The 22077-nt window shown below is 37.3% G+C and overlaps 1 protein-coding gene across 2 annotated transcripts in view; it reads right to left on the bottom strand.

Moving 5' to 3' along the window:
• Nedd4 (E3 ubiquitin-protein ligase Nedd4) overlaps positions 1 to 22077 on the bottom strand; it is a 523801-nt gene that overhangs the window by 47733 nt on the left and 453991 nt on the right. For both annotated transcript variants that reach the window (XM_090395739.1, XM_090395738.1), the window contains exon 19: positions 12013 to 12182. In XM_090395739.1, coding sequence (XP_090251865.1) covers positions 12013 to 12182 — 170 coding nt within the window. The remainder of the gene's footprint in view (positions 1 to 12012; positions 12183 to 22077) is intronic.

The following is a 22077-nucleotide window of genomic DNA, read 5'->3' as shown; positions in this document are numbered from 1 at the left end:
GCACGTGCCTTTTTTTGTAAATTCCTTTTGAAGATGGCAACGTGACGCTGCCGAAATATCGGAAATATTTATTAAAGCGTAATTTAATTTATATTCGCATCTACGTTGTTCAATTCCTTAAGTGATTTAATAATGCATAACCAATGTATAAGCCTGTCTACGAGAATATTATGTGCCAAAACTACGTACCAGATAAAAAATATCTGTATCGGCGAATCAATGATGCTGTGACGTGGAAGATTAAGTTTCCGCCAGTATATACAAAATAAAAAACACAAATACGGAATCAAACTTTATACACTGTGTGAGTCCGATGGTTTGCTATGAAAATAAAAATTTACTCCAGTAAATCTGAAGAAACTGACCATAATTGGGTCACATTATTGAAGTTATCTTGCACTTACTGGAGGAATATCTTGATAAGGGGTACATATTATATATGGATAATTTTTATAATTCTGTTATTCTTACGAAATTATTGACTGCGCAAAAAACTTATGCATGTGGAGCACTACATAATAACAGAAAGGGAAATCCCATAGAGGTGGTAAATCGAAAAGTGAAAAAAAAAGGGGGGGGGGTTTGGCAACGAAATGGTCCTGCTATAGTATGTAAATGGAAAGACAAACGAGAAGTACTTTGTATTTCTAACATGCATGTTGTTGAAATGGTAGAGGTGTCCAACTGCAATGGAAAATTTTTGATGAAACCAAACATAATTCAAGATTATAATAAGGGAATATCTGGCATTGAGTGATCAGATCAAATGTGGTCGTTCTACTCAGCTCTAAGAAAGACCATTAGATGGCAAAAAAAAATTGCATTACATATTATAGAAATATATATACACAATGCATTAAAATTTTTTCATAAAGTGACTAATTCTAACATAAAACTTATAAAATTTAGAGAAGCATTCATCAAAGCGTTGGTTGGAAAAGAGGTTCTGCAAGTTTCAAAGAAAGTTAGATCAGAAGAAGTTCATTCTTTAGAGAGTATCCCACCTACCGAAAAAAAACTGTGTCTGACAAAGCCATGTCGAATTTGTACCCAAGCTAAAAAAAAAACAAAGAGAAACACATTATTATTGTCCAGCCTGCAAAGAGAAGCCAGCATTTTGTGTGGAAGGTTGTTTTAAAAAATATCACAAAAAATAAAATTGTTCTATTACTTTGTATTTGATTTTCACTGTATGAATAAATTTTCTTTTCATGTACGCCAGCCTTGATTTTTTTGTTCTCTTCCCAGAAGACAACTATCCATAGTTACACTTATATACTACAAATATACTCGCAGCTGCACGAAAAAGGCAAGTTCAGCAACTACAAGATAACTCGCAGTCTGCAGTTGTTTAAGTGAGACCTCAAGGAAGTCAGGAACTCGTTGAAGGAGGCCATACTATTCACACAAGCTGTCATATCTGTTCTTGAATTCATTCACACTACTTGCACACACACAACATCCAATGGCAATCCATTCCAATCATGCACTACTCTATGAGAGAAAAATTTAGCCTTCACCTCCTTTCTTGAGCGCCCTTACATCCTTTCTTCACCTTCTATAAAATGAAAAATTCCATCCACTGAAATCTACTTAGGTGCAATTCTAGCTCGCCTCCTCGTGATGCACCCTGGGTCATGCTAAAAAGCTAGAGCGACTGGCAGCCAGACCATTGTGCAATCTCCTGACCATACTTACACATGGAAACTCAAAACCTTCACAACGGTTCTTCTTCGAACCAGCTGATAAGGAATGTTGGACATAATATCCGTATCTTCCAATTAAATGTTGAGGGTATTAGCGCACCAAAATGTCAATGTCTTTCTAAACTTCTACAAGAAAAAAAACGTCGATTTACTTCTCGTTCAAGAATCACATATCGAAACTGAAGATCAAGTTAAATCTAGAGCAATAATCCCTGGCTACGACATTCTCGGGATTACTTACAGTCATAGCTATGGCAACATAACATATGCCCGAAATGGTATTGAGAATGCTGTGCCAATATCTTCTTTGACTGATGACAAAATCCATAAGATCGCTGTTAAAATAGCTGACATTACAATTGTGAATGTATATAAACCACCTGCCACTGTTTGGCCAAATGATGTTCTACAGACATACTCCCACCCAACGGTGTACTCTGGGGACTTCAACAGTCATCATACTTCTTGGAAATACGATCGGAATGATCAAAACGGGGAAATATTAGCTGAACGGGCAGATCAACACTGTCTTCACTTGGTTTTTGATGCCAAGGAAAAAGGCATCTTTAAATCAAGAGCCAGGAATAAGGAATATAACCAAGATTTGACATTCATCTCCACTGATTGTGAAAATCAGCCTCTACAGACTTTCAGACATATTTTTGAGGTTTTTCCAAATAACCAGCACTGGCCCATCTTTATGGAATTAGGAGCCCAAATTCCAGTGATAACATCATTTCCTAGACCAAGATGGAATATTCAAAAAGCAGACTGGGAAAACTTCACTGCGGATCTAGATGCACGCCTTAGAAGAATTCCCTCAACTTACAAAAACTATACAGTGTTCACTGGAGTAGTTATAGCGGTGGCAAAAATACACATTCCTTGAGGCTACCGAAAAGAATACGTGCCTGGATGGACCAATGAAAGCGAATCCCTGTATCGGGAATTCCTTGAAAGTGAGGATCCTGAGATAGGAGAACTGCTCCATAGTCTCAACTCTGCTCGTAGGGAAAAGTAGATTCAAATAACTGAAAACACAGATTTCAAACACTCTAGTAGAAAAGCCTGGTCGCTACTTAAAAAGCTTGCTTCAAGCCCCTCTGTACCAAAGAAATCTTCTCTTATCGATCCGAATCAGATAGCTGCTCACATTGTTTCGCTTTCTAGAGCTCAGATAGATAAAAAACATACTAAAGAGGTAAAACGCAAAATAAAGGCTATGAAGTCTGTAGCTCAAAAGAATCAACAATTCTCTTTGCCTTTTTCCCGTGAGGAAATATCCTTGGTGCTTCAAAATATCAAAACGGGGAAGGCTCCTGGATTTGACAATGTTCATAATGAATTCCTGACGCACCATGGACCTTATGCAAGATCGTGGCTGGCTAAGTTCTTTAACGATATACCTGAAAGTGGCTGTGTTCCTAAAGAATTTAAAAGGACAAAAATCATTGCTGTGTTAAAACCAGGTAAGCCAGCAGACAGAACTGAAAGTTATCGCCCCATAGCCCTTTAAGTGCAACCTACAAATTGTTGGAGAGACTAATATTGAACAGGATCAGTGATAAAATTTTGGAACGTGTTCCAATAGAACAAGCAGGGTTCAGAAGAGATCGCAGCTACACAGATCAAGTTCTCAGCTTAACAACCTACATTGAAGCAGGATTTCAAAGATGCCTGAAGACTACTGCAGTCTTTATTGACTTAACAGCGGCTTACAATACTGTTTGGAGGGAGGGACTCATATATAAATTTCTTAAGGGCATCCCATGTAAAATATTGGGTCATCTCCTAAACAACTCACTGTGTGATCGATATTTCAGGGTAGTCACCAGAGGAAGCATCAGTAAACAGAGAGTGCTTAAGAATGGATTACCTCAGGGCTCAGTGCTTGCACCACTGCTTTTTAGCCTTTACATCACAGATATTCCTGAAACAGCCAGCAGGAAGTTTGCTTATGCAGATGATCTAGCTTTGGCAATCAGCGACAAGTCTAACAAAAGAACTGAAGAAATATTGACAAATGATCTGTCGGCTTTATGGCAGTTCTATAAAAAATGGAGATTAACACCAAATTCTGGTAAAACCGAATGTTCTTGCTTTCACCTGAACAATAGTCTTGTAAATCAAAAACCAGAGATATATGCTGATTGAACATTAATTTCGTTTAATTCGACACCTAAATATCTGGGAATAACTCTCTGGATAGAACTCTGACATATAAACAGCATATGATTAATATCGCTGCTAAAGTTCACACCAGAAATAACATAGTTCAGAAGCTTTGTGGTACTATATGGGGCTCAAGAGCCACAACTTTGCGGTGCACTGCTATGGGTCTAGTTTACAGTGCAGCAGAGTATGGTGCTCCTATCTGGCTCAATAGTTACCATGTCAATAAACTAGATACTCAATTTAACTCCACTTTGCGTTTAATAACAGGTTGCATTAGGAGTACACCCTTACAATGGCTCCCCACTTTGAGCCACGTTGCTCCTCCGGAACTGCGACGACAGGAAGCCTTGCTTCGTGAATATAAAAGAATTTTAAATAACCTAAACCTCCCAATACATGAATTTATTTTTAGTCTATTGGATGCTTTATCCAATAGACTAAAATCCAGAAGACCTGCCATAAAAACCACCCGTAATCTTCTTAGCCAGAATGACAGTATGGTGACTAGGTGGGATGTACTGTGGTCCCAAGCAGTATCACCTGACGTTCGCAATCACATAAACATCTTCCAAAAACCATCTGGTTTTTGGAAGATTTTGGAAGTTTTTGATTTCACCTGCCCAGGAATATATGGATGACAGCTAACAGGATTCGTACAGGCCATGGTGTATGTGGAGACTTACTTTCAAAGTGGAGTAAGATACCAAATCCCCACTGTCCCCGTGGAGCCGAGACCCAAACCATTTACCAAATAATACAGGAATGCGAGCTGACAGCATATCCAGGTGACTTGAAGGATATCTTTCACCTATCCCCAGAGGTGATCAACTGGATCAGGAACCTAAATGTTAAAATATGACTAATCTTCTATCTGATGCTTGTCATAAATTTCATATTTGTATTTGCGTGAATGTAGACTTTTTTTTTTAATCATATCTGTGTATCTTATCTATACTCATGTGTACTATATCTTATTGTCTTTTAACCATGTGTACAAGCCATACGATAAATAAATAAATACTTACAAACTTCTGAAAGAAGTTTGAGACTTACAACTTCTTTCAGAAGTTTGTAAGTCTCAAATCATATTACTCCTCTTTCTCCTGTTTGCTAGTGTCTGCAGCCTACAAATTCTCAATCAGTCTTCATAATCAGTATTCCACACAATTCTGATATCATTTTTGACACTCTCCTTTGTGTGCGCGCATGCACACACACACACACACGCTCTCTCTCTCTCTCTACTGCATCAGAATCACCATGGATACCAGACCTGCGTGAAACAGTCCAAATGAGATCTTATAAGGCCTTGTAAACAGGAAAAATGACTTCATCTTTACATGTCAAGGTTTGTTTCAGCATTGCCATTATTCTTTGAGTTGTATTTACAATTTTTTCTATATGATCCTTGAACTTCAATTTGCTGTCTACTAAAACTCCAAGATTCCTACCCTGATCAGTTTCTTCTAGCATAATCTCACCAATATAATACGGCACTGGATACGTAATCAAAACAAAGCACATGACTTTACATTTATTAAAACTGAAATGACTGCCATTTTCACACATGCCCACAATTCCAGCCTATTCAAATCATTCTGCAAGTACTGCATATCAGCAGAATTTCTGACTACCCTATCTATCTTTGCATCATCAGCAAATAGCTGTGAGTCTCATGTCAAATTCTTGCCAATGTTATTAATGTACAGATTGAATAACAATGGACCAAGGACTGATTCTTGAGGCACACCACTGGTTACCTTGAATCTTGCATATCACCCCCCCCCCTCCCGACATAAGACTTTTTGATATCTGTCAATCCGCCATCCTCTTATTATTATTATTGTATGGGCACCTCCATGAAGGCTTAATACTCATCACCTTGAACCTATTAACAGACAAAGTACTCACAACTGACTCTGGCAATCTATTCCATTCACTCCCAAATCTCTAAGCAAAAAACTTAGTCCTCACACCCCCCTACTAACCACACCTTTATTCAACTTACAGGGATGACTCCTTGTTCTGGTCCCTCTAGCCAAGTGCTGAAACATTTCCCCTGCATCAATTCTATGAAACTCTTTAAGCAACATTAATGTTTCTATCATATCCCCTCTTTTTTACCTCTCAACCAACTTCTGCAATCCACACATCCTCAATTATCCTCATATGGAAATTCCATAGACCACTCACCATCTTGGTCACTCAATTGAATCTTCTCCACTGTTTCCTCAACCCCCAAGAAATCAGATTTGTGCACAGTAATCCAGATGTGGAGGTTTCAAGGCCTTATAAAGAGGAATAACTTCCTTATCTGTACTTATTAATGTGTTCTTCAATAGCAAAGTAATCTCATGGGTTGATTCAGCAGCCTTAGCAATATGTCTGCTAAACTTTAACTCTTTATCTACCACCACCTCTAAAATCTATAGCTTCATCTATTTCCTGGAGTACAGTGCCATCAATGTGATACACAGCTTGTAATTTACGAGGGGGATCTAGAAAATTCTGATAAACATCAGAACAAAAATTAATTAATTTTATGTCTTTTTATATATCCTAAAAGAAAAAGAACAAATCATTACAATTTGATGAAACATGGGGGTCAAAGGTTTTTAAGATATGTTCTTTCTTGTGGTTATATCAGTTGCTTTAATATTATTTTTGTTCTAGGTGTTTATCAGAACTTTCCAACCCACCCAGCCTTCATATTTATCCCAAAATGCATAATTTAACATTTCTCCACATTAAAATGACACCCAGTATGGTTTATCTCTAACATTCTGGAAAACAGAACTCACTTCAGTTACTCTTCTCTGGATTTTTTTTTCCTTTTAAATCTTCATTCCCTTCAAAACCAAGAGGTCAAATTTGTTTAGATATTACTGTATACAAATTACTTCATTACTTCTACATATTGATGACTTATCATCTGCTGTAATCCACAAATTTCAGTTTCTTGCTACTACCCCTTCTCACTTACCTTATCATTTCCAATTCTTTCAGGATGTTACAAATGTAAACACTTTCCATTTTGCCTTTAAAATTATCTCACACTTAGCAACGCTAAACATAGCCCTTTCCCAAATTTTCTGAGGTCTGAAAACAACTTACATATTGAAAACATAAGTTTCTGTGGTTTAGCAGTTTGGTGGGAAGCGTCCGGTATTGAGACTATATTTTAAGGAAAATAACGAGTTTACTAAAAATAAGCAATTATAATCCTTGTGTAGAGACTTAAGTGCTGTGCAAATATCATGTTGGAGGCTTAATGGATTGTATTCAGCACTCAGAAAGGATTAAAAGGGAATTTAATACTTCCTATATTTCGTCTCAGTCACTGAGACATCTTCAGGGATTACAAAAAAATTAATGTAACATATACACTGTAGGTGGCCTGGAATGTAAGGTGGGATCTCTGATGATAAGTGTTTTCCAAATCTTAGATAGCTTAATGCAACTATTTATTAAGATTTGGTTGATTTCTGAGAGCTGCTGCTGATTCCAAAAATATTCTCTCTTTTTTGAATTTGCTGTGGTGGAGCATGGTGGTTTTTTCCATGAGATCCTGTGGGTTGTATCCAAGACATGCCATCACCATACATCCGTGGCATGTCCGAAAAAATAGCCAAGATTTTAAAAAAGTATAACTTACACACAGCATTTAAGCCCGCACTGCAAATTGGCTACTCTTATCTGTTCTACAAAAGATCAACTCCCTCCTCACTCAGTGCCTGGAGTTTATAAAGTACCCTGTTCCTATAAGCTGGCATACTTTGGACAGACAGGCAGATCAGCAATTAAGGAACACAAGTCATACATCTACAACCACACATGGTCAGTCACGCCTGGCTGATCATGTCTTGGATACAACCCACAGGATCTCATGGGAAAAAACCACCATGCTCCACCACAGCAAATTCAAAAAAAAGAGAGAGACTATTTTTGGAATCAGCAGCAGCTCTCAGAAATCAACCAAATCTTAATAAATATGGATGCATTGAGCTCCCTAAGATTTGGGAAACACTTATCATCAGAGATCCCACCTTATATTCCAGGCCACCGACAACCACCCTTAGAGGGCGCTACACCTAGATAGGACTTTAGTGGTGTCACCCACGTGATTGGGCTTAGTATTGTGTGGTATTTATGAATACGTTAGTTTTTTTGTAATCCCCGAAGATGTCTCAGTGACTGAGATGAAATATAGGAAGTATTAAATTCAGTTTTAATCATTTCTAAGTGCTGTATATAATCCATTAAGCCTCCAACATAACAATTATAATCCTACAAGTTTCAGATTTACATTGTAAGGGGTACTAGCAAAAGGTTATACACAACAAACCCATAGAAACAATTAATTACACATATCAGATGTTATCAGAACTTCACAAGTAGTGCATACATATAAGTAACCAGTATAAAAACGTTAAATTCATTACTGTATGGATGTTGGAATTGGAACACTGCTAGTGATCGCTGCCACATTCTGAAGCATCGCATGTCATATCCTAGGTCAGTGACAATTAGATTTTGAATGAACGCAAACCAAACTTGGTGTAAGATTATGCCTTGATTTTTGTTACATTTGTGTGGATCCTTAGTATTTGCATTTGCTTGAACTTTTTTGGAAAACAATTATGATCAATATATGGCATTTTTGTTTGTTGCCAAACTACTTGAAGGCCTGTGGTATTTGTGTGAAATATCATCCCTGATTTATGCTGCCCCCCCCCCCCCTCTGATGTCTTTTACATATTCAGACATGTGGATCTCCCCTGATCTTCCTGTCTGGTCTACATAGCAAATGCCACTAATCTCATAAACGCTGTTTTTTCATGGGATAATGTGGAGGTTTTGGTGGATGTAATTAGAATCTGGAGATTTTATGCAAAGGTAAAAAAGCCACTTTGATGTTGTACTCATGAAGGAATGTAGCCATGATGTATTTAAACAAGATTTTAAGAATGTAATCACACTACTTAACATTCTTGATGTAAGGTAGTGTGATTACATTCCTTAAAATCTTGTTTAAGTAAAGGAGCTGAAGGAGGTGTATTAAGAATTTTGTTCATTGTCTTGGACTCATAACCATTGAGTGCGATGTTCTGTCTCAAGTAGTGCATTTCTTCATTCCTTTTAATTAACATGCTGGATATGCTGTATGCTCTATCTCATATGTTTTAATCATGCCTATATTTTGTAATGGATGACGGTGTGAAGAGTCATTTAAAAATCTTCCCGTTGTGGTAGGTTTTCTGTATACTGAAAAGGATAATCTTTTTTCCTTCATTTATTTTGACAAGGATATCAAGGAACGGTAATTTCTTTGTGATCCTCCTGCAGCTATCAATCCAGTTCTGAATTATAGTCCTCGCCAATTTCTGCAACACAGATACTCTTAGTCTGTATTCTGAAGAGTCTCATTCCCTCTCCCCATGTGAAGTGGAGTGAATTTAACCTCCTTCCACTCCTTATTGCAAGATTCTTGTTCAACACATGTACAATCAACTTTCACTATAGAAAACACCATTATAAGAAACTCAGTAGCTATGCTAAAATAATTCACTATGCAAAACTATCCACTATAACAAATTATTCTACCTACAAGTTTGTTATAGTGAGGGTGGAATGTATGTCAAGGATACCACTAACTCTCTAGTTAATTCCCTTAAAACATACTATGACATGCCATTGAGTCTTATCACCATATTAACATTCAATGTACTTCATTTTTCACATACTTTCTGCTCTCTTATCACTTGTTCTCTCCTCTGCCATTTCCTCTTCAACCAAGCTGTGGATTCAAGAATGAACCTTAATAATTGTTCATTACACCAGGCAAGTGGTTATAATTAGGGCTTGATAAATGAATTTGTCCACTTGTCCATGGCAAATAGCTGCAGGCTGAACAATATAGAATATTTTGTATTAAAAAATACAAACAAAACAATTTTTTTTTTTGTTGTTAACTTGATTAACAATATAAAGGACCATTCTAGTAAGAAAAATCAATGTAACATATCTTCCAAAAAACAATCACTGTTTTTGGACTTTGGAATACCTCATTAAAAAATGCGGACATTTTGGGTGAGAAAATTTTTTTCATGGCAAGCAGGATTTTGCATAATTTGTGAAGACCTAGTTATAATCCACCATTTTCATCAATAATATCATCCACCTATAATCAGCTTTCTACTACTGGCCATATACTAAAACACCTTGCTTTGGATTTTTGTTGGCTTCATCAGCTATATAGCACTTTTGCTTTCCTGATAAACCAAATCACCTTCCTAAGTTTCTCTTTATATTCTTCGCACAACTAATTATTGCTTTCTGCTTCACAAGGGCTCCATTATGCCTTCTTTTTCTTCCTGACCATGTTTAAATTTCATCATTCAACCATTTCATAGTCTACCCAAAATCAATCTCCTAACTTCTGAATACATTTGGTTGCTGTTGACCAGTGTCCAATTAACACTGATCTCCTTCCATGTTGTTCTAGATTATCTCTTGAGCCTTCCTATAATCAGCAGCCGTGTAGTTTCATATATATCTTTTCTCACATTTTATCTGTTTTCATAAAAAAAGAGACTAATATTAGATGACACACACACACACAATTAGCAAACATAATATACTATCCTGATAGCCTTAGTTGCTTCAGACATAATTCAAAACACTTCAATCCAATCTTCTCCTCACAGAGCCATATGGCTGGGCACCACCATGTGATCTCATAGTCACTTTTGCCAACCAAAAGCAGATATCTGAGATATTTCACAATATCTTCTGATGCAATGATCAAACTCATAATCTTTGTTTGCTCTCCACTACATACATTCTAAGGCAGCTGACTCTCAAAAATCTATATTTATTCCTTGTTCCTAGATCATCACTTCAGTCCAACTATATTTTCATAAATCACCCATAATGATCACCCTTCTTTTGTGTGCTAAACCAATTTGCATATATATTTGTCTCCACTTTAGATATATTAAGGCCTACTGCAACATCCCACTAAATATTTCACCCTGTCCTCCACCACCTAAAACCCACTGCCAACACCCTGTCCATCCACCACCTAAAATCCAATATTTCTGCTGCCTGTATTTCCCTACAATTCCTTTGCTATTATCCATAGAACTCTCCATCTTCACAAAATGACACCACACGATACCTCCCCATATCTACTCCTGCATAACATCCTCACTCATACAACCTTGTTTCATTTATGCCAATGACTGTCAGCAAATCCATGCTAAAAGGAATACGGCTGGCATTCATAATTAAACACTGTAATAAATTTCTTAACACGTTTACCTCAGACCCAAATATCCCTTATTATACAATGTCCATATAACAGTGATTCTCTCCCCCCCCCATATATTCACTACTGTTGATGGTGTCAACTTTGAAGTATGCTGATGTTGAGTTTTGTACTAGCAGCTGCCTTTTCATTGATCGCCCTGATGAAAACAGTGTGTGTGTGTGGGGGGGGGGGGTTGTTTTAGCCAGCATGAAAGTCTATCATGTTGTAGTATAATTTTACTTTGAGTTAACCCAATAATAATACAATTTTGTTGGCTAAATCCCAAATTGCCAGCCCATCTTTGTTCATTCAGTATCCAAGTAGTTTCTACTTAAGGGGGTGCTCCACAACATGAGGGGTGCCCCTCACAATCTGACCTAGTACAATCCTCATAAGATTGTGAGGATTGTACTAGGTCAGAAGCCATGGTCAGTTCTCTGCATTCCTTAAAAGGCTAAATGGAGGTCTGCTCCCAGTTATCCAAATTTGATTCTCAGCAACTCCACCTAATAACTATTATAGCTGGATAAGTAATATATTTTCCTCAAAAATATTCTCATAGCCATCCTTGAATTTTCCTTTTGTCCAACCAAATCTTTCATTCTTATAATGACTAATGTTAACTTTTGCACATTTACTCTTCATATCCAGAGTTTCAAACACCATGCTCGTTGTTCCCCACTGGAAAAAAAAAAGTTTACACGTATGTTCTCATTCACAAATGATTTTAACATCATAAAACTTAAAATTAAAAATAAGAAGTAAAGATGGAACACAATAAAAATGAAATATAATAAATTTCTTCTGAGAAAAACTTACTTAATGTACTCTGCTTTATTTTCCTGAGTTACAGCTATATTTGATCCATCTGATTTTAGTTCTCTTTGCTGCATGTGACCAAAAAGATCCTCATCAACAGAAAATCGCAAATCAAGCTCTGCAGGATCATTTTCCATAATCCACATGAGTGAATTATAATATTCTGAGTCCTGTACAACAGATATACACTTATCAGTAACACTTAAAGAAAAGTGGAGATGTATATGTAGGATGGAACTTAAGTCAATGTGCAAACAAATCTAAAAATGTGTAGTAATTCTTATGACATGATCCACTTAGACAGTTTTTTTTTAGATTATTATTATTATTACGTGACGAGTCCAAGGACTTCCAAGTGAAGCTTGTACAAATATACAAGACAGTGAAAGTTCATAAAATTTATGAATCATGGAAAAGTGACATATATTTGAATCCCCCCCCCCAACATATCTTTAACAAGATTTCCTGTCAAACTGCTAGCATAGTTGGCAGAATGGATATTCACAAATGTCTATTTAGTGAATGAATTTCAATTGTCCAGTGGGAGAACAAAATTCTCTTGCTGGTAGAGTGGAAGCCTCTAGTGACTTGAAAAAAGTGCCACATCCTTCATTTAAGTTGAAATTTAACATTATAATTCTGCTGTAAGTGTAAGCTATGTGATAAAATATAAGCACAACTGTGTTCAATCAGGTCCAGCTATTAGTACCTTGGATAACACGCACAGAATCAACGGAAAAAATAACTAAGTTTTGTAGTAACAAACATACCTTGAAAGACTTACTTTCTTTTTCTTATTTATTTATTTTATTTTATGAATCAGCAGCAGATTTAAAAAAAACCCAACCCAATTTAAATAAATATGGTTGTATTAAATTTCACAAGATTTGGGAAATGATTATTAGACAACAAATTACATGATAACCACAGTAATTAACTTGAAGTGTGTAGAAACAAGCAAATCAAAGAACAGGAATACAAGGTACACACAGCAATTGGTTTACCAATTAAAATTGGTTGCCACTAGCTAGAAATTAATATTAATAAATAATATTGAAACAATTTTTAATGTTTACCTAAAATGAAAATCGCCAAAATTTTTGAGAGAGAGAGAGAGACAATCGTCCCAATTTAGGTTAGACTGATGTAAAAGGGCTTCACAACTTTCTCTGAAAAGGCATTCATATTAAAAACTGCTTCTATGGAGAAGACAAGCTACATCCCACTGGATACTGTGTTTAGTGTCAATACTATACTTTGCCAGACTCAACTTTTGAGGTTTCATCATTCAATGTAATAATGATGTTCATTAATTAGTTTTCCACAGAACTGCTTGTGCCCAAAGTAGGTCAAATTACATTCACAAGAAATCTGGTAAACACCAGCTAAAGATAGAGGTGACAGTTTGTCTTTTGTAGATGTATAAGATGAGAAATTTTGTTGATAGGAAAATATGTGGGAATAAGGTGAGATCTTTCTGAGTAATAAATACAAACTATTATATTCAGACAATAAAAATCAGGGAAAAGAAGGAGTAGCTATAGAATCTAACTCTAAATACAAAACTACTCTGCTTGAAAATGGCAGACAATATCAAGTAGAGTGATGTTGGCAAATATTAGAATGGGGTTCTGGACAATGAGTCTTATTTGTGCATATGGTCCAACAGAAGGTTGTACTAAGGTAGAAGGGAAGGAATTTTTTAAGGCTTTAGAGAAATCAACTGATGCAATGAAAAAGGAAAAGTTGGTCCTCGTTGGGGATCTAAATAGCAGAGTAGGAAATGATTGTCAGACACAAAAATGTTATGGGAAAATTTGGAGAAAAGAGCAAAGCTAATAATAATAACAAATAACTATTGGATTTCTGCCCAGGACATGGACTGGTTATTACTAACACCATGTTCCAACATAAAAATGTGCACAAATTCACTTGGAGAGAAGAAGCAAGGAATAAGAAAAGTCTCACTGACTATGTTATTGTTGATAGTGATGTTTTCTCTTTGGTGAATGACATTAGAGTGTACAGAGGGTTTGAAATTGGAAGTGATCACCATTTAGTCTTGGGCAGGATAAAACCGAATTTCATAGTGAAAAAGAAGAACATATAAGAAAGTTTTAAAGTGAATAAAAGTTAAGCGGCTCTCAGATGTGAACTGTAGGCTAAAATACACAAAGATTATTGAAGAAAAAATGAAAGAGTTTGAGAATGGGAACCAAACCTTGGAGATTCAGTGGCAAACCATGAAGAAAACGTTGATTAATTCAGCCAGAGAGGCATGTGGTGAGGTTGTTTGCAAGGATAGAAAATTCAGAATTCCATGGAGGACACAGGAAGTTAAAGAGGCAGTGAAGGAAAAGAAGAAAGCATATCAAACGTTCCTGGCAAATCTGTCAGCTTGTTCTCTTAGAGAACACAGAGACAAATGTAAGAAAGCTAAACACTGTGTAAAACTATCTAAACAAAAGTCATGGGAAGACTTTGGTAAGAACACAGAAAATACATATAAGGAAAGCAGAAAGATATTCTGGAGGTTGTTGAAAAAGCTGAGAAATGAAGGAAAGAGTGCTGTAAAAGAAATTAGAGATTATAAAGATGACATGAAAACTAAGAAAAAGATATCCTTGACGTATGGAGTAATTACTTCGAAAAATTGTTAATGAAACAATCAGTGACAGCTCAGTGGTAAAAACACTCAACAGCATTGCAATCAGGAATACATATTGAATATTTGAAATAGAAAAAGCCAATAAAAGCCTGAAATGTGGAAAGGCAGCTGGAGTAGATAAAATTCAACCAGAAATGCTCAAGTATGGAGGTGTAAAAGTCTTACAGTGGCTGTACTGCATAGCTCAGAAGGCATGGACAGAGGGATGAATTCCAGATGATTGGAGTAGAGCTCTCATAGTAACCATATATAAAAAGGAAAATAAAACTCAATGTGAGAATTACAGAGGTATTTCCCTACTGAGTGCTCCTGGAAAGATTTATGGAAGTATACTTGAGAAATGGTAGAGAAGGATTGTTGAAGGGAAGCTTGGTGAAGAACAAGATGGATTCAGGCCAAATAGAGGCTGTCAGAATCACATTTTTACTTTACAACAAATAGTTGAGAAATCATGGGAATATAACAAAGATCTATATTTAAGCTTTATAGTCCTGTAAAAGGCATATGACAAGGTGTCCAGAGAAAAGGTATTCAAAATGCTACAGTTATATCGTGTTAAAGGGGCATTATATCAAGCAATACTTTGTCTTTATTTGAGTTGTAAGTCAGCAGTTGGAAATGAAGGAAATACAGGAAGATAGTTTAATGTTAATTCTGGTGTGAGACAAGGATGTACATTATCCCCTCTGTTATTCATTATCTATAGGGATCACATTATGAAGGAAAGTAGTATTAAACATGATATCAAAATCGGAAATGTTAATCTCAGTTTTTTACTTTATGCTGATATAAGTTATACTTTTAAATCTGCAAGATTCCCTGACTAAACTGAATAACTATTGTAATAGATTTGGTATGAAGGTCAGCAATAACAAAACAAAGACAATGAAAATAGGCAGAAGCATTGAAAATATGAACTGCATTGTGAATGGAGAACCTATAGAACAGGTAAATCAATTCAGCTACTTAGGAACAATTTTTTAGTGCAGATGATAAATTAATATGGAAATGGAAATTGAATCAACAAAGCTAGCATGGTGGGAAGTTAACTTAATAAATTTATATGGAATAAAAGAGAAATTAGTCAAAACACTAAATTAGCTGTATACAAGACAATGTTCAAACCAATTTTAACTTATGGATCTGAGAGCTGGTTTGAACTAAACACTTGACCAAAGACTAGAGACCGCAGATGTGAGAGTCCTGAGGGGCATGAACAGATTGACATCAGTTGCAATATATCATATTAAAAAAGAGGATATTAGGAAAGAACTTGACATCATTAGTATCCAGGAATGTGTTAGCAGAGCTAATCTCAGGTGATATGACAACTTAAACAAAATTGGAGACGAATGATTAGCAAAACAAATGTGCTCTGCCAGGCCAGAAAGATAAAGACGATGACCAAGATATAGGTGGATCGATATAGTAAAAAGTGCCTTAGACAACAGAAATATAAGATCTGATAATGTTGGAGTGTTGACAGGTAACAGACTGATTTGGAGCAAAACTGTAGATATGACGTTAGTAATGATGTAAGTTTTTCATGTAGTACTATCATATTGGCCAGCCTGGCTGGCCGAGTTGTTAGTGTATCTGCTCTCCAGCCAAAAGGCTGCGGGTTCGAATCCCGCTGTGGGCATGGTTATTTGTGATTGTCTGTGGAAATACTAGTGGTGGGATCGGCGGTAGATGGTGTTGGTGTAGTTGCGGTCAGTTGCTCTTCCTTTGGAAGTGCTGTCAAACAATGGTTATTACCTGTCAGTTGACATCCTTTTCTTTCATATACTCATCAAGATTCGGGAACATCTGCAGATCTCCTTCAGCCAACCGCGTTTGCCACAGAAATATTTTCTTTTGAAATATATCCATTTTACCTCGCAGTGTGAACACGTCCATAGGCTGTCCTTGCAAGGACGTGTTTAGCTCGTTTAACAGTGTAAAAATATCTGCCAGGTACGCAAGCTTGGCTAGCCAATCATTGTCGGACAAGAGATCTAGGAATTTTGATTTATTTTGTTGCTGGAAAAATAACTTGACTTCTTAGCGCAAATCGAACAATCGGATTAGTATTTTGCCTCTCGACAGCCATCTCACCTCAGCGTGAAGGAGATGAGTATATTGAGAGCCCATTTCTTCACAAAGTGCCTCAAATATTCGAGAATTGAGGGCTTCGTGCTGAATTTCATTTACAATTTTAATTACATCAGAGAGTACTTCATGCAGTTTTGGAGACATTCTTTTTGCCGAAAGTTGCTCACGATGTAAAATACGAGTAAACAAGATGTCTGGGTATATAATATCTTTCTCTTTTGTATTGTAACAACTCCTGAAAGATGCCTGGTCATGCTTGCAGCACCATCTGTGCATATCCCAACACATTTCTTCCATTCAATACCGTGTCTCAGTAAATAACCATTAAGTGCATCGAAAATCTCAGAGCTGGTTGTTCTACCTGGCAAGTTGAGCGAACAGAGGAGTTCTTCCTTTAGCTCTCCTTGACAATCAAACAAAACAAAGGAGAACTGCCTTTTTAGTTATGTCTGTTGATTCGTCGAGTTGAATTGAATAAAACGTTGAATTTTTCACCATTTCTATCATTTGATTTTCAATATCTTCGATTCTGTGATTCACAGTGTTAGCAGACAAAGGAATTACTTTCAGTCTACGGACAGCCTGTTTCCCACAAACCTCTTCATACGCCACGCTTGTAACAAGCAAGGCTTAATTCTTCTCCAATCGTATATTATTATTATTATTATTATTTCGGGCAACTCCAAGGAGTCGACAGACTCATCGAGGGAGGCCCTAACATCATGTCAAGAACAACTATTTGACATTCACACAGTATCTATCATACCTCGCCTTGAACTCATTCACGATCATAGAACCCACAACAGACTCTGGCAGCTTATTCCACTCATTTACCACTCTCCAAGTAAAAAACCTAGCTCTAACACCCTTGTTAACCACATTCTTGCCCAGCTTCCATGAATGGCCCCTAGTCCTCCCACCACCAGTCCTATTCTCAAAAATATCTTCTGGATTGATCTTATAGAAACCCTTCAGTAATTTGAATGTCTCAATCATATCACCCCTTTTCTGCCTATCAACCAATTTTTGCAACCCACAAATCTTCAATCTGTTCTCATAAGGTTCATTCCACAGACCTGCCACCATCTTGATCACTCGTCTCTGGATCCTCTCCACCTCCTCCCCATCAAGAAGAAACCCTGGCACCCATATCTGGGCACAGTAGTCCAGATGGGGTCTTATCAGGGCTCGATATAGAGGAACAATAACTTGTTTGTCTCTGCATGTTAAAGTCTTTTTAAGTAACCAAGTGATTTGATGAGCTGATTTAGCCACTTTTGCAATGTGCTCCCTAAACTTCAACTCTCTATCCACCAACACTCCCAAATACCTGGCCTCATCAATCTCCTGGAGTACGGTTCCACCAATGTGATATACTGCTGCTAATCTTTTCGATCCAAAATACATAACCTTACACTCTGCCACATTAAATTGATATCCATTTTACCTAGCCCAGTCCTACAAACTATCCAAATCATCCTGCAAAATTTTGACATCCTGTGCACTCACAATTGCTCTACCCAACTTTGCTGATGCAAAGTTGGGTAGAGCAATTGTGAACACTTCCTCTCAGATCCTTTCCTATATTGTTTATGAACAAATTGAAAAGTAGTGGTCCAAGAACAGAACCCTGCGGCACACCACTAGTCACAAGCCATCTTTTGGACTCCACTCCTGAATAAACCACTCTCTGGTATCTCTCCAACAAGCACCCTCCTATCCATCTCACCAACCCTATATCCATCCCCATCTGCTCCAGTTTACTGATTAGAGTTCCATGTGGTATCCTGTCAAAATATGGCTTTTTACTTTTTGCGATTTGAAGTGCCATCAAATAAGAAGCCTTTACTAGGGACTTATCTTCAACAGTCATTTTTGATAATGAACTTATTTGCTTTTGCATACTTTCACACATCATTTGAAAATATTTAACTGGCTTCTTAGATAATTCTGAGTGTTTTGACTGCAAGTGCCTGGTGAGTTTTGAAGGTTTCATGGCATCATTGCATAAACTCTCAGAACACGACACAAAGCGGCCGTGGATCCAGCTCACTTTCAGGTTCTTGAATAAATCCAAAATCCAAGTAGTCCCCATCATATTTTCTTGAAACCTTGAACTTTTTCTTCTTTTCGCCTCCAGTTGTAATGCCATTCCTGATGGTGCCTGGCAGGGGCTGTGGATGCTCTGATTCATTGATCAACTCACGGTTACACGAAGTATTACCAAAGAAATGCAAAATGCTTGGTTGCTTTTTCTCACTCATTGTGGATTTATTTTATTCAAATCTTAAACCAAACAAGAAATGACATTTATCAAACTCAAGCTCTTCGATGCCATTAAATATCACACTGTGCACAGTAAAAATAAAAGCATCACTCGTCGCTTACCTAAGAAGAGTATCGTGAGGAATAAACACCAGTATAGTGTTGGCAGACGACAATTCGCTTTAACAAAATAAAACAACTGGACGAGAATAGGTATTCCCGGGGGATTTGATTGTTGTGCAGGTTGGCATGTGCCACTGAAGCCTGCCGTGCTGCCGGCAGGTCGACTGTGGCCTGACAACAAAAGCGCTCCTAGATCAAAATTGTCAGCAATCCTGTCTCGGTGTCCAAATTTCTCCACAGACCAGCAAAATTTTCCTGCAAACCACAGATTGGCAACCTCTGCTCTAGAGACAAAACATGGAACTTTTTCAAGCCACCTCAGGTTTCCAATATGCAGGTGGTGTCTCACACCGAGTGATGAAATTCTTTCTCACCTAAAGACAATTATAAACATCCATGCCCATGGCAGGATTTGAACCTGCAACCTGTTGGTTGAAAAGTGGATATGCTAACCACTCAGCCAACCAGGTAAGTTGCAACAAACTGCCTTTCATATGGGAAACTCTCATCTGCAGACAATCAACCTAAAAGTTATAATACATTTAGTTTAATCCTTTATCCAAGTGTGTGCAAACAAAGTTTGAGCCTGAAAGTATCTTCAGGACTGGGGTAAAGTGGTACAACACCAGGCAACTCCTTGCAAAGGTGGAGCAAGCTACCAACACTCCTATCTCAGTATCTCCCATAATGCAAAACACATCTCCTTGCGGATATGTATAATGTTATGCATTAAGGGAAGGGCCACTACCCAGACTAGTTTCGAGCTCCTATAGGAGGAGATGACCTTGCTAATGCTTCTGCCTTGGTATCTCCACTTGGACCTGGCTCCCACTGAAGAGACCTCAATAAAGGTCGAAACTAGTCTGGGTAGTGGCCCTTCCCTTAATGCATAACATTATACATATCTGCAAGGAGATGTGTTTTGCATTATGGGAGATACTGAGATAGGAGTGTTGGTAGCTTGCTCCACCTTTGCAAGGAGTTGCCCGGTGTTGTACCACTTTACCCCAGTCCTGAAGATACTTTCAGGCGCAAACTTTGTTTGCACACACTTGGATAAAGGATTAAACTAAATTTATTATAGTCTGACCAAGTGAAAAATAAACTTTCAACCTAAAAGTTAAAAACACACAACCAAAGCCAACAGGTGGCACAGTTTTAGGACTATAGACCTTCCTGTATTTCTCCTATTCCATCTCATTTACTGAAGTGTGCTTGCATGCACATACTGATACGAGCATAATAATTTATGAGATGCCAAATTTAACTTTGGCCAAATAATGGGAATAATAAGTAACATTTTAGTTATTATTTAGTATATGTTGAGAATAACTAACTAATTCATTATTATTACTGCATTCTCTTGGAAACAAAGACTCATCCAAGGAAGATATAAGTTTTTATTATTATTATTATGACATCAACTTTCCTGGAGTCAAAGACTCATCGAGAGAGAAAGATTTATACCATTAATAATTACAGAAATTATATAAGAAATATATATTATTATTTACACCCTCCATGGAGTCGACAGACTCATCGTGGGAGGTTCATTCAACTTACAACATATTTATCATATAGAATCTTAAAATCCTTAGCACTCCTCGCATTAACAACACATTCTGGTAATGCATTCCATTCACTGAAAATTCTCCATGTAAAAAATCTACTCCTCACCACCTTCTTCACCACACTTTTACATAACTTCCAGGAATGACCTCTGGCTCTTCCCCTCTTACCTTCTACTCTTTTTATAATCCCCTCTGGATTAATCTGATAAAATACTCTCACTAACTTAAACATCTCTATCATATCACCTTTCTTCCTCCTATCCACCAAACTCTGCAATCCACATTTCTGCAACCTCTCTCCATAGCATTCTAAACTCCTGATATTGTCTTAGTCACTCGTCTCTGGGCCCTCTTCAATGTCTCCACATCACATTGAAAACCAGGTGACCAGATCTGAGCACAATAGTCCAAGTGTGGTCTGACCAGTGCCTTGTACAGTGGCACAACCACTTCCTTATCCTTGCATGTTAGCATACTTCTTATCATAGCAGTACTATGATGTGCAACCTTTGGAACACTAGCAATATGCCCTCAAAACTTCAGCCTACTGTCAACCATCATTCCCAAATCTCTAATCTCATCCACTTTCTGCAGTACAGCATCGATATAGTACACAGCCTCATATTTCTGCACTCCAAAACAACACCTTGCACTTCTTGATATTAAAACTACAACCCCCACTCTTTTGTCCAAGTAAAAAGTCTATTCAAATCTTTCTGAAGGGATTTAGCATCAGCAGTGCTATTTATAATTCTTCCCAACTCTGCATCATTAGCAAATAATTGAAGATCCCCAGTCAGTCCACATGATATATTGTTTACAAACAGCAGGGGCCCAAGAACAGAACCCTGTGGCAAGTCACTTGTTATCCTTCTTTTTTGAGACTGCTCCATCATACACAACCTGCTGGTATCGTTCAGAGAGCCAATCTCTGATCCATCTAACCATACTCGTTCATTCAGTATCCAAGTAGATACCCAACAGGGTGCACCACAAGAAGGTGAGGATTGGACATAAGGTCCAATCCAGAAGCCCTGGTCGGTTCTCCGCATTCCTTTAAAGGCTATGTGGAGGTCTCCTCTCAGTTATACAGCTTTGACCCTTAAGCACTATGCATGCTCCTAAAGTGAAATACGTAATTAATTACTTCTCTTGTGAAACATTTAAAAATAAACTGTAATCAGAAATATCATGTCGTTAACAACCGACTAGATCGCTGATCTTGTCTTCGAGCAATATGTCAGCCCATTGCCACTTCAGATGTTTCACTCTTCCTATGATGTCAGAGACTTTGGTTTGATTTCTTATCCATGTATTCTTTTTGTGATCCAATCTTGTGATACC

Source organism: Typopeltis vanoorti, chromosome 7, assembly GCF_054136105.1.
Source record: "Typopeltis vanoorti isolate ZY-2024b chromosome 7, IOZ_Tvanoo_1.0, whole genome shotgun sequence".
NCBI lineage: Eukaryota > Metazoa > Arthropoda > Arachnida > Uropygi > Thelyphonidae > Typopeltis > Typopeltis vanoorti.
The sequence above is the reverse complement of the archived record's forward strand: the minus strand, read 5'-3'. Positions and strand labels throughout refer to the sequence as shown.